General features: G+C 45.4%; 1 protein-coding gene across 4 annotated transcripts in view; it reads right to left on the reverse strand.

Moving 5' to 3' along the window:
• Positions 1-12,608, reverse strand: part of LOC146008053 (uncharacterized) — a 48,714-nt gene that overhangs the window by 12,707 nt on the left and 23,399 nt on the right. The window contains exon 1 of one of the 4 annotated variants that reach the window (XM_083146945.1): positions 3,301-3,704. The exons of the other annotated variants lie outside the window; for them this stretch is intronic. Coding sequence (XP_083003071.1) covers positions 3,301-3,361 — 61 coding nt within the window. The 5' untranslated portion in view covers positions 3,362-3,704. Of the gene's footprint in view, positions 1-3,300; positions 3,705-12,608 lie in introns of those variants that run through there. 4 annotated transcript variants of the gene reach the window in all.

The raw sequence follows: 12,608 nt of genomic DNA on the forward strand, positions 1-12,608 counted from the left end.
TGTATTTTAAAAATGTCCTGGATTAGGACAGGGCCGTAACTAGGGGGGGGGGCTAGGGGGTCACGCGCACCAGGCGCTGGAGGGGGGGGGGGGGCGCTGTCAGGTCCAGGAGACAGCCTGCGGGGTAGCGGGGTTCCGGGGACTGATGTAGCCCGTGTCCCGCTGCTGGGCTGACGTATTGTAGCAGGAGGTCAAATAGTGACCTCCTGCCGCCAAGCGATGAAGCGCTTCCCGACGGCGGAGCGGCAGGAGGTCACTATCTGTGACCTCCTGCCGCCAAGTGAGGAACAGCACACAGCAGCACTTGCCTTCCTACTATCGCCAGCGCTAGAAATCGCGCTTTATTCCTCCCTCCTTCCCTCATGACATGCCGTCAACGCCGCTGCTCCTCCAAATCATCTGCCTGCATCTGGTAATCAATGTTTAATTTTAAAACTGTGTCTGACTCCAGCCTGCATAGTACCTACTGAAGTATAATGGGCATCATGTGTGTGGCATATGTTTAATGACTCATTAAAGTTTAGCTGTCCCTGTTTATAATAATATATGATATATTGTCTCATTAAAGTTTAGCTGTCCCTGTTTATAATAATATATGATATATTGTCTTGTTTGTTGGTTTAATATCACCCTTCTGCTGTCTGCAAGCACACATATATATATATATATATATATATATATATATAACAGCGTGGTGACGGCGGCACTCGAATAATTGACACAGACTGCCAGGGGTAACCCAACGTTTCAAGCCCTTGCGGGCCCTTTATCAAGGTCTTCTGCACCTTGATAAAGGGCCCGCAAGGGCTTGAAACGTTGGGTTACCCCTGGCAGTCTGTGTCAATTATTCGAGTGCCGCCGTCACCACGCTGTTATACCTGCTTCATTGCTTTCAACTTTGGGAGGGCACCGGCTACTTTACCTTGGTTTCCGACACACCATTGGAGTGCAGCACACATCCAAAACACTATATATATATATATATATATATATATATATATATATATATATATATATATATATATATATATAAAAAATTGTGTGTGTGGGGGGGGGGGGGCACTAAATGAATGTCTTGCCCAGGGCACCAGAAACCCTAGTTTCGGCCCTGATTAAGAGATATAATGGCAACAGGTCATACCTAAAGCATAGACACTGGGGGTGAGATTTAATAGGATGAGAGATTCAGAAAGTGAGAGATTTGGTAAGAAATCGCCAGTTTTTTTTTAAAGCAGCAATCATTTACACTGCAAAATCAAACTGATTTTGCAGTGTAAATGATTGCCACTTAAAAAAAAAAAATGGAGATTTCTTACCAAATCTCTCACTTTCTGAATTTCTCATCCTATTAAATCTAACCCTGCATGTCTGTAACTTTCTGTAATGAATTGCAGCTTTTATTAGTATGCATAGTTGCCAAGTTTGAACATTATCTGAAAGAACAATCTGCCGCTCAATGATGTACCATGTTTTTTTCGTGAAATATTAGAAATAAACACCTCCAGTCATGAGCTTTTTTTATTTTACATTTTTCTTTATAAAATAATTTAATATGACTTGTAGAATCGGACTCATATTTATTGTGCAATTGGAAAGTAGTAACATAGCCGGGCATTTCCAGGGACAACAAATTGGAAGGACAAATTGCTAAACTGTAGGACTGATCCTGGAATACAGTTGCTAATTATAAGACCTATTTACCAAGCCAAAATCATGTGGAAAGGTCTGCTTCTGCATTATTAACCCTTTGCAGTCCAATTTTTTTTTTTGCAATTCAGTCTGGTTTAAATTAATTGTATTTTTTTTAATTATTATTTAAAAATAATCTACATTGAATGTTGAACGATGTTAATTTATAACTTGTTTCTTATTTTAAAGTGGCTCACCGTTAGATCTGCTACTAGTGCTATGGCTGTCGAGCCTGACTAGACCTTAAACTTGAAACGGTTAAGACATCTTCGCATTGGAGCAATTCTAAAAAAGCTAATTGCAGCAATATATCCTATTATTGCAATCCTAATGCTGCTTTCAGACCGCAAAACTGGCTTTGATTCTGTATTTGAAAACGTTTCCATAAACGGGTCTGCCAGGTAAAACCCCTTTCACACCGCATCTCTTAAACGGTGTATTTTTTTTACACTGGCAGTCCCGTTTTTGGAAACTTTCCAAATACAGGGTCAAAGCTGGTCTTCAGCGTCCCCCCCCTTCCCGCGGGTTAACACCCCCCCTGCGGGTTAACACCCCCCCCCCCCCCTGCGGGTTAACAGACACAATGCCCCCACCCTCCCCTATTTTCCGAAAGACACTTTTTTTCATAAGTGCATCTGTTCACACTGCAGTGCCGGGATCCGCAATTACGGAGGTACCGGGTGCACAGGTGGGGGGGGGGGGTTTCTTAACACATTACGGGGGGTGGGTGGACGGGAGTCGGGGGATGTTGACCCACGTGCGGGGGGGGGGCATGGCTCCAGTGCTATGAATATTTAAAGAGCGCTCATTAAATATTCACTGCGCTGAATTTAGGACCCAGCTCATTGGCTGGGTCCTAAATACCGTTTCAGACCCGATTTTGATGCCAAAATACCGGGTCTGAAACGGGTAGGACCTTCCATTTTAATCGTTTTACAAAATCGGCTTTTGTAAAACGGTAAAGTGGTCCTGCACCTTTCAGACCGCACAGATTACCGTTTTAAAATGGTTAAAAATCGGCAAAATACCGTTTTTTAAGTGCGGTCTGAAAGGGGCATTAGAATTTCAATGGTTCTTGCAAATTTATCTGACTTCCCTCTTAAGAACAAACACCATCTTTAGATAACATTAGATATATCCCTCCCTGCAGCCTTACACATACAATGTACTGTACACACGGCCATTGTACATAGGTAACTTGAGTCCAAACCTGGCAGTAAATTGTATAAGCTCTTCACTCTTCCTTGGATGCCCAAAGCCACTGCCATGGCAAGCGAGTTTAATAAATAGCTGCACAAAACAATAACTTATCTATGCATATCGAATTAACATCACATATTAGTCACTCACATATCAGATCATGGGGCAATCCATTTGTTAATTCGCATCCGATCTCCCGTCTAAAATAATGGGAGACTGAGGGGCGATATTCAATTAATTTTTGGAGCAGGCTGCACCTAAACTGAACGCGTTAAGCTACATAACAAATAGGTCCTGAAAACATCCTGATTAGTCCTGAGGTAATTGATAATTACAGTTGAAATTGAGTTAGATTACTGAAAGCATTTGGGTGCATTTCTGCTGTTTTTCTTCTCAGTATCAGTAACTTACCTGCTCCAGTAACACAGACAACATTTCCGAGACAGCAGAGCACAAGGCTGCACAGGTACATCCCTCAGGATATAGTCTTCACTATGTCACCCAGCTTGTCCTTTGCTATTCTCTATGCCAAGGGAATCATCTCATCTGAATGTTTTTGTGATGCTCATATGTGCATGATTATAACGTCACTGCTGCTTCTCCTATGTACTTTATCCAACTGTCATCTGTAATTAGGATCTATCTATTTCAGGCAGTGGGAATGTATTCTGGGGGTTATTCTAATTCAATCTGTCCCCCACGCGTTCACACGGGGGTCCGATTGTTCGCGACTGCATAGGTCTTTATGCGCATGTGCAGCCGCTGTGTGCAAGCGACCACACACAGAAGTCCGGTCGGGGGGCGGCAGGCCGGTTAATTTGATGCAGGAAAAAAAGGTATGGCTGTAGGGTGCGCAATGAAACCAAAGTGCTGCTATACACACATTCATAGAGTAGAAAACACCTTAGACTACTCAAAACATAAAGCAATTGTAGGAAGGAATGGATATGTGAAATAGCGCTCAGAGGTAGCCAAATAAAGGAATAGTTTTAACCATAAAATGGTATAGTTAATGGAACACCATACAAAACCCTATACATTACACATCAGAGGTCAACAGGTTGGTATGTAATAGGAGGGATGGATGGTCCAAATTCATCGGATTCTCCCCTTATTAAAGTGGTGACTTGTCAAAAAACCATGTAACAGAGTGTTCCAGGCAAACAGCAGGCATACAGATGTTTACATGAAGTCCTTCAGTCTGGGTCCCTTGTGTCCGGAAAACAATGGGGGCTCAGTCCACGGTGCTCCACTGCCACGATCCTTTACCCAGGAACTACGCTGTCCAAGTACACGCTTAACGCGTTTCGGAATAAGCTTCCTTCGTCAGAAGCGTGTAATTACAATGTCCACATAGAGGCATATATATACCCCATGGCATTAAAAAAAGGGATTTTTGTAAGAACTTACCGTTCGAATCCCTTTCTCTGATATGGTCCTGGTGACACAGCTCAACACTGGGATGTAGGAGGGTCCGAAGGAGCCAGGCACCTATCCTAAAGCTTTTAGAGGGTAGGCTCCTCCCCTACTGCATCCCGGACTCTTCAGTTCAAGCTTTCAAAGCCACTGGAATACATTAACTCAGTACAAACGCCTGCACATATTATATGCACATTTTTCAACAATAACTTTTAACCAAATAACATGAAACATCATGAACCTGGCATACTTACTGAGCGTAAGGGAGGGATCGCTGTGTCACCAGGACCATATCAGAGAAAGGGATTCGAACGGTAAGTTCTTACAAAAATCCCTTTTTCTCTTTCAATGGTCCTGGTGACACAGCTCAACACTGGGACGTTCCAGAGCCGGTCCTTTGGGTGGGTACGCTCAGGTCTGCAGCTCTCATCACTGCACGCCCGAATGATGCGTCCTCCGACGCGAACTCATGGAACCTATAGAATTTGGCAAATGTATGAACAGATGACCAAGTGGCAGCCCTGCAAACCTGCTCAGCTGTTGCCCCATGTCGAACCGCCCAAGAGGTGGCGACTGACCTGGTGGTATGCGCATTAATTCTGGCCGGTACAGGCCTACCAACTTTAGTATATGCAAACGCTATAACAGAGCGCAACCACCTAGCAATGGTCTGCTTAGAAGCAGGCCAACCAATTTTGTGTATGTCATACAACACTAACAAGGTATCAGTCTTTCTGACACTCTTAACTCTGTCCACATAAACGCGCAAAGCACGCACAACATCCAAATTCCTCAATTTGTCCCTTTTTCTTGAACCCTCTGGGGGTTGGAACACAGGCAGAACTATCTCCTGATTTAGATGAAAAGCAGAGACTACTTTTGGTAAAAACTGGGGTACCGTCCGAAGGACCGCCCTATCCTCGTGAAATATCAGGAAAGGGGACTTGCATGACAATGCTCCCAACTCTGACACCCTTTTTGCTGACGCCACTGCCAACAAAAATACCAGTTTCCATGTAAGGAACTTAAGATCAGCCGACCTTAATGGTTCAAAAGGTGCCTTCTGAAGGCATTCCAAAACCAGCGATAAGTCCCATGGTGTTACTGGTTGTTTGTAGGGATGTTTCAACCAAGACACCCCCTGTAGGAAGGTCTGTACTTCCGGCAATAATGCAATCCTTTTCTGGAAGTAAATGGACAAGGCCGAGATCTGCACCTTTAGAGACTGAAGGCTTAACCCAGAGGAAAAACCATCCTGCAAAAATTCCAACATTTTTGTCAATTTAAAACGTGATGTATGAGACTTCTGTCTCTCGCACAAACGAATATAGGTCTTCCAGACCCTATAATAATTTGCCGAAGACACTGACTTTCTGGCTTTTATCATGGTGTTAACCACTGCCTCTGAGAATCCTTTATTCTTTAAAATGGCGGTTTCAACAGCCAGGCCGTCAAAATTAATCGAGCTGAATCCAGATGATTGAACGGCCCTTGTCTTAGAAGATCTGACCTCAGAGGTAGACGCCACGAGTCCACAGACAATCTCTGAAGCCTCAAGTACCAGGACCTCCTTGGCCAATCCGGGGCCACTAAAATCACTGGGATTTCTTGGGCCTGTATCCTCTTCAACACTCTCGCCAGCATTGGAACTGGCGGAAAAACATAAAGAAGATTCCCCTCCCAGGGGATAGTCATGGCATCCACTGCTTCTGCCAGTGGGTCCCTTGTCCTGGCATAAAACCTGGGCACCTGATGGTTGAACCTGGATGCCATCAGGTCCACGTCTGGGGTTCCCCACTTCAAGGTAATTTGATGAAATATTTGAGGATTCAGGCCCCATTCCCCTTCCTTCAGCTCCTCCCTGCTCAGGAAGTCTGCCTCTATATTCTCCACTCCTGGTATGAATATAGCTGATAAAGCTGGAACATTCTGTTCCGCCCACAAGAGGATTCTGGACACCTCCCACATGGCCAGTTTGCTGTGTGTGCCTCCCTGGTGATTCAGATACGCCACAGCTGTGGCGTTGTCGTCTTAAAGGGAGTCTCTGTAACCTGTCTCCCGCCAGAGAAATCACTTTCCACACAGCTCTCAGTTCCAAGATGTTGAGCGGTAAGGCAGATTCCTCTGGAGTCCACAAGCCCTGCAGACGCAGGTCCAAGACTACTGCCCCCCATCCCCTGAGACTGGCGTCGGTAGTGACTACCAGCCAGCTCCAGGACTGCAGTGACCGACCCCACTGAAGGGAATCCACGTCTGTCCACCATTTCAGGGAGGCTCGAGTTTCCGAAGACAGCACTATCCGTTCTGACTTCATGGTTTGTGTGTTTCCTGACCAAGCCGTCAAAATGTTCCACTGGAACACCCAAGAGTGGAACCTGGCAAACTGCAGCGTCTCGAAAGACGCCACCATCTTCCCCAGCAGCTTGAGGCACCTCCACACTGATGTGCTCCGAGAGCTGAGAATCTCCTGGACTAAGGCAACCAGATCCCTGGCTTTTGCCTCTGGTAAAAATACCCGATGTAGATGGGTATCCAGAATGACCCCCAAGAATTGGAGTCTCTGTGACGGCACCAACTGAGACTTTTGCAAGTTTAAAAGCCAGCCGTGAGCCTGCAAAAAACTGATGGCTTCTGCCAAGTGACTCTGCAACCTGTCTGCTGACTCTGCTTTGAACAGCAGGTCGTCCAAATAAGGTATCACTGTGATTCCCCTCAGCCGGAGCACAGCCGTAATTACAGACATTATTTTGGTGAAAACCCTTGGTGCTGTTGCCAGACCAAAGGGCAACGCCTGGAACTGTAAGTGCAGGTCTCCTATCGCAAATCTCAACAGGGCCTGATGTTCTGGGTGTATGGGGACATGAAGATATGCGTCCTGGACATCCATGGACGCCAAAAATTCTCCCTGGTCCAGGCTAAGCAGCACCGACCGTAGAGACTCCATTTTGAAATGGTCTACCCACAAATGGACATTCAGTGACTTTAAATTCAGTATTGGTCTGAAAGACCCGTCTGGTTTGGGTACCAGAAACAGAGTGGAATAAAAGCCTTTCTTCCACTCTGCCCTGGGAACCGGGATTACCACTCCCTTCTCTAACAGAGAGTGAGCTGCTCTTAAGAGAGCTGTACGGAGCCGAGCTTCCTTTGGTAAAGCTGTGGGAATGAATCTTCTCGGAGGAAGACCTTTAAAAGGAATTCTGTATCCCTGGGCTATAATGTCTAACACCCAAGAATCCTGGTCTAGTGAAGCCCAGGCGTCCTTGAACTGTGATAGACAACCCCCCACCTTTACCACTGCCGGGCAAATCCCCTGACAGTCATGCGGAGGGTTTGTCCTCTCCTTTGGTGACAGGTTTCTTGTGAAAAGAACCTTAATTTTGACTTTGGGGCCTTGCCCCTGGAGGACTGAAACTTTCCCCTAAATGACTGTCCTCGAAAGGACGCACCGCCTCTAGGGGAGGGCCGAAAGGACGGCCTAAAAGCAGAAAATCTTGATGTCTGCTTGGCTGCGGGGGCAGGCAGGAAGGTACTCTTGCCACCCGTGGCCTGCTTAATAATCTCTTCTAATTCAGATCCAAATAATAACTTTCCTTTGAAAGCTAATGTTTCTAAGGCCTTCTTAGACTCATTATCTGTCTCCCAGGCCTTAAGCCAGAGTACTCTCCTGGCATTTATAGACACTGTGGAAACTCTGGTCGCCATTTTGAGAGCTTCCTCTTCAGCTTCCAACACATACTCTGCAGCTGCCTTAAGCTTCTCCACTAGCAACAACACACAAGGATCAGCATGTAAAATGGTGCATAAATCATTGGCCCCCTCAATCATGGCCTTAGAGACCCAGGCTGAAGCAATAAGGGGACGTAGGGTGAATCCCACCCCTTCAAATATAGCTTTGAGATTACCCTCCAGCTTTTTGTCCACAGGATCCTTAAAAGCTGCGCCCCCTTGCACTGGTAATACAGTAGCTTTTGACAGACGTGCCACAGAAGCATCAACTACTGGCACTTTTTCCCAGAGCTCCGCATGAGACTCCGGCATGGGGTACAGACTTAAGAATCTCTTTGGCATCTGCAGCCTTTTATCAGGAGTTTTCCAAGCTCCTTCCAACAATTCTTGTAAACCTTCATCTGAAGGAAATGTAACAGCTTCCTTACGCTGCTGTTTAAAATACACCTTTAGCAGGAGTTTTATCCTCCACTGAAAGTTTTAAAGCCTGTTTAACAGCTGTAATCAAATCCTCCACCCCTGCGGCTGAGGAATCTTCAGAATCATCACCCTGCTCCCAGGGAATGTCTGCATATGCTCCCTCCTCTTCATCTACCAATAAAGGCACCGAATAAGACCTTTTAGGGGTCCCTACAGCATCAACATCAATTTTGTCTAGCAAGTCACTAAACCTGTTGATCCCCTTTGCAGTATCCTGCATCACCTGTATGAAGGCAGGATCTGCCTGGGTAAGAGGCAAGGAGCCAGAGGACTGCTGAGATGATGACATAGGTCTCTGAGATTCTACCAAGGCATCACCCTGTCTGTCCAGCAATTGCACTAAAGTGTTAACAGACCTGCCCAGGGCACTAGCCCACGCGGGTTCAATTTGCTCTGCCCTCTGGGGTTCACTCCCCATGGGTCTCACAGCAGCGCAAGTAATACACAAATCCCCCTTGGCCATCTGCTCAGGTACAAATTTTTGTGTACAGACATTACAAGCGCTCATAGTATTAAGGGCTCCCTCCCCCAAACCACAGCTTGTTGCTCAGACATGATGTAAAGTAACCACACAGTGCATACAATGTACAACAGCGCTTATACAGAATCAATGCACCCAGCCACTTATCTGTCTGTCGGTTTCAGATGCGGGGAAACGATGCCCAGGAAATCCAAACACTCTGTCAGGATCTGTAAGCCAGCTCAGCTCCGCTGCAAGCGTTCTGAAAGGCGCCAAAACAGAGTGAGGGAAGAGACCAAGTCCCTGCTGCTGCGGGGTCCGTGACTTTTGGCGCCAACCACCCCCAGACAGCCGCTCCCTTAGTAGGATCTCCTAGTTCCAGTATCTCCCCCTCGACTGGGGACCACTTGGAACATGCCTGTAACACACTGCTGTCCTCTCATAACACGGAAGTACGTCACCTCGTGCTTCTCATTCACCGGAAGTGGGCGGAACAATATAATTCAGCCTTCTCCGGCTAGCGCGTATCCATCGTCTATTGCCGCTGGACACACAGGATGTAACGTTTGCGTGTCACAAAAGCGGAAATCCTTCAATATGGATTTGACAGATGCGCTTCATTCGACTTGTTTTTAATAAGTAGAGACAGGATTATATGCAACATAAAAAGCTCGAAATATGCATGCAAATATGCATGAAAAATACTTAAAATATGCATGAAAAGCGTCAAAATATGCTAAATGAAAAATACAAAATAAAGTGAAATTTTATAGTTTTTTATTTAAATCAGCATATAATTAGTAAGTAGTAAATGACCCCCAGCAGTATACCCCACATAATGCCCCCAGCAGTATACCCCACATAATGCCCCCAGCAGTATACCCCACATAATGCCCCCAGCAGTATACCCCACATAATGCCCCCAGCAGTATACCCCACATAATGCCCCCAGCAGTATACCCCACATAATGCCCCCAGCAGTATAACACACATAATGCCCCCAGCAGTATAACACACATAATGCCCTCAGCAGTATAACACACATAATGCCCCCAGCAGTATAACACAGATAATGCCCCCAGCAGTATAACACACATAATGCCCCCAGCAGTATAACACAGATAATGCCCCCAGCAGTAGAACACAGATAATGCCCCCAGCAGTAGAACACAGATAATGCCCCCAGCAGTATAACACAGATAATGCCCCCAGCAGTATAACACAGATAATGCCCCCAGCAGTATAACACAGATAATGCCCCCAGCAGTATAACACAGATAATGCCCCCAGCAGTATAACACAGATAATGCCCCCAGCAGTATAACACAGATAATGCCCCCAGCAGTATAACACAGATAATGCCCCCAGCAGTATAACACAGATAATGCCCCCAGCAGTATAACACAGATAATGCCCCCAGCAGTATAACACAGATAATGCCCCCAGCAGTATAACACAGATAATGCCCCCAGCAGAAGTGCACATAATGCCCCCAGCAGAAGTGCACATAATGCCCCCAGCAAAACCGCACATACTGTAATGCCCCAGCAGAAACTGTGCTGTAAGTTACACTCACCGTTGCCATCCGTAGGTTGAGGTCAGTGTTCTGTCCAGAAGCACCACTGTTCAGGGCCTCCAGCACCCGTGTGGCGCGCAGTGATTCCCCGCGTGTCAGCAGAGGTGGACAGCCTGTCAGCGCGGCGGGCAGCCTGTCAGCGCGGCGGGCAGCCTGTCAGCGCGGCGGGTGTGGGATGTAGCTGGAAGAGCCTACAGTACACACTGCGGCGTATCAGCTCTTCCACCCACATCCCACCCCCCGCCGCGCTGACAGGCCGCTCAATCCATTCCTCTGATGGGCGATTCTGTCAGCCTATCAGCGGCGTTTCCTCACATAAAGAAAAAAAAAGTCAGGAAGTGAGGGTGAACGCTCCGCGCCGACCGCGCTATGCCAAATATGCACCATCAGGACATTTAGGTCAGATATGCAATTTCTGCTGAAAATCGGGCAAATATGCAAATGCATATGCAAATATGCAAATGCATATAATCCGGTCTCTATTAATTAGATTGACCAGGTCTCATAGGGAAATCCGATGCTGTGTACAAACACATACAATCAATTGATGTGAACACTAAAAAAAAAAGGGGGGAGAAAAAACAGGATATAAGATTAGAATATTAAAAGAAATGTTGTTGTTTTTTTAATCGACCACCACCACTTAAGTGAATAGATAGTGACCCAAGATAAGTCATAAAATTGAGGTCTCACTTTTTTTTTTTTTTTTGAATATATTTTATTGGGTTTTTTCAATACAAAGTAAAGAAACAATTGTCAAACATATGACCGATGAAATATAAGCGTGACATGGCAGGATCATGGTATAGAAACAAGGTATACAACAGTCCTATCTGACAGCGTCACACACAAATATCATTACTCTAAATCAATAGAAATAATATAATGGAGATCCTAAAAAAGAACAAAATATACTTATGTCTGGTCTAAGAAAGAATACAAAAATAAATTAGAATGAGATAAACCCATTCTTGAAAACAAAAGAGCTGTGTGGGGGGGGAATACAGACATACAGGGGGGGGGACACACATTAGGAAGACTGTGTAGGGGAGTGTAGAATGAGAAATCAAGGTCAGCAAATCTGGTGATGCAGTAATAAAATACAAATAGTAAATATCATACATAATCAGGAATTTCAATTGCCAGTCGCAATCCGACGTAGTAGACTCCAGGAGGTATTTTCAAACAGCCTCATAATGTGATCTTGAGATTGGGTATCTAGAGTATTAATAAAGTACACCCATTTTTTGTAGAATTTCTCTACACCTGTCTCTATATCAGGAATCGTAGAACGTCTGTCACAGTATAAAATTTGGATCAGTTTCTGTTTAACTTCTATAAGTGAAGGGGCAGACCGGGTAGTCCAATGAATAAGGATAATTTTTTTTGCTACCGTGATTATTGTGGCTAGTAGTCGAATTTTATATTGTTTATTTTGTGTATCGGATCCTAAATTCCAATTTTTAAAATTTCCGCAGATACACGCCAATGGGTCAGGGGTCAGGTGCAGGGAGAGCATGGAATTAATAAATTGTATCACTTTGTTCCAGAATTTCCGTATCTTCCCACATCCCCAAATGCAGTGGAAGAAATCTGCGTGCGATGATGTGCATTTGACACACGCCCCTGTCTCTAAATCTGTCATGTGTCTCCTCTGGGCAGGAGAGATGTATGCTCTGTGGATCATTCTGATATGGACTTCCTGTAAATAGGAGGAGTGTAGATACTTGAGGGTAGAGTCATATTGGGACAGAAGATCGGGCAGTGCGGAAATATTTGGAGTATCTGTGGACCATTTTTGTAGGGTTGTAGACCAACTAGAGGACGCTGTTAAAGAGGTTAATGGTATATACAGGGAGCTAATTCTGTATGGGACAGAGGGGATAAGTTTGAGAAGGGATTGGAAAAGGCATGTCAGATTATCGGAATTATTAGGTTTAGGGAGTGATTGGACATAGTGCCTCACTTGAAGGTACATGAAAAAATTTTGGGAGGGGAGTTGGTATCGCGATTGGAGTTCGGCAAATGAAAGCAATTCCCCTCCGGGGTCAAACACTT

The sequence above is a fragment of the Crinia signifera genome, chromosome 6 (genome assembly GCF_055691185.1).
Source record: "Crinia signifera chromosome 6, ASM5569118v1, whole genome shotgun sequence".
NCBI classification, from domain to species: Eukaryota; Metazoa; Chordata; class Amphibia; order Anura; family Myobatrachidae; genus Crinia; species Crinia signifera.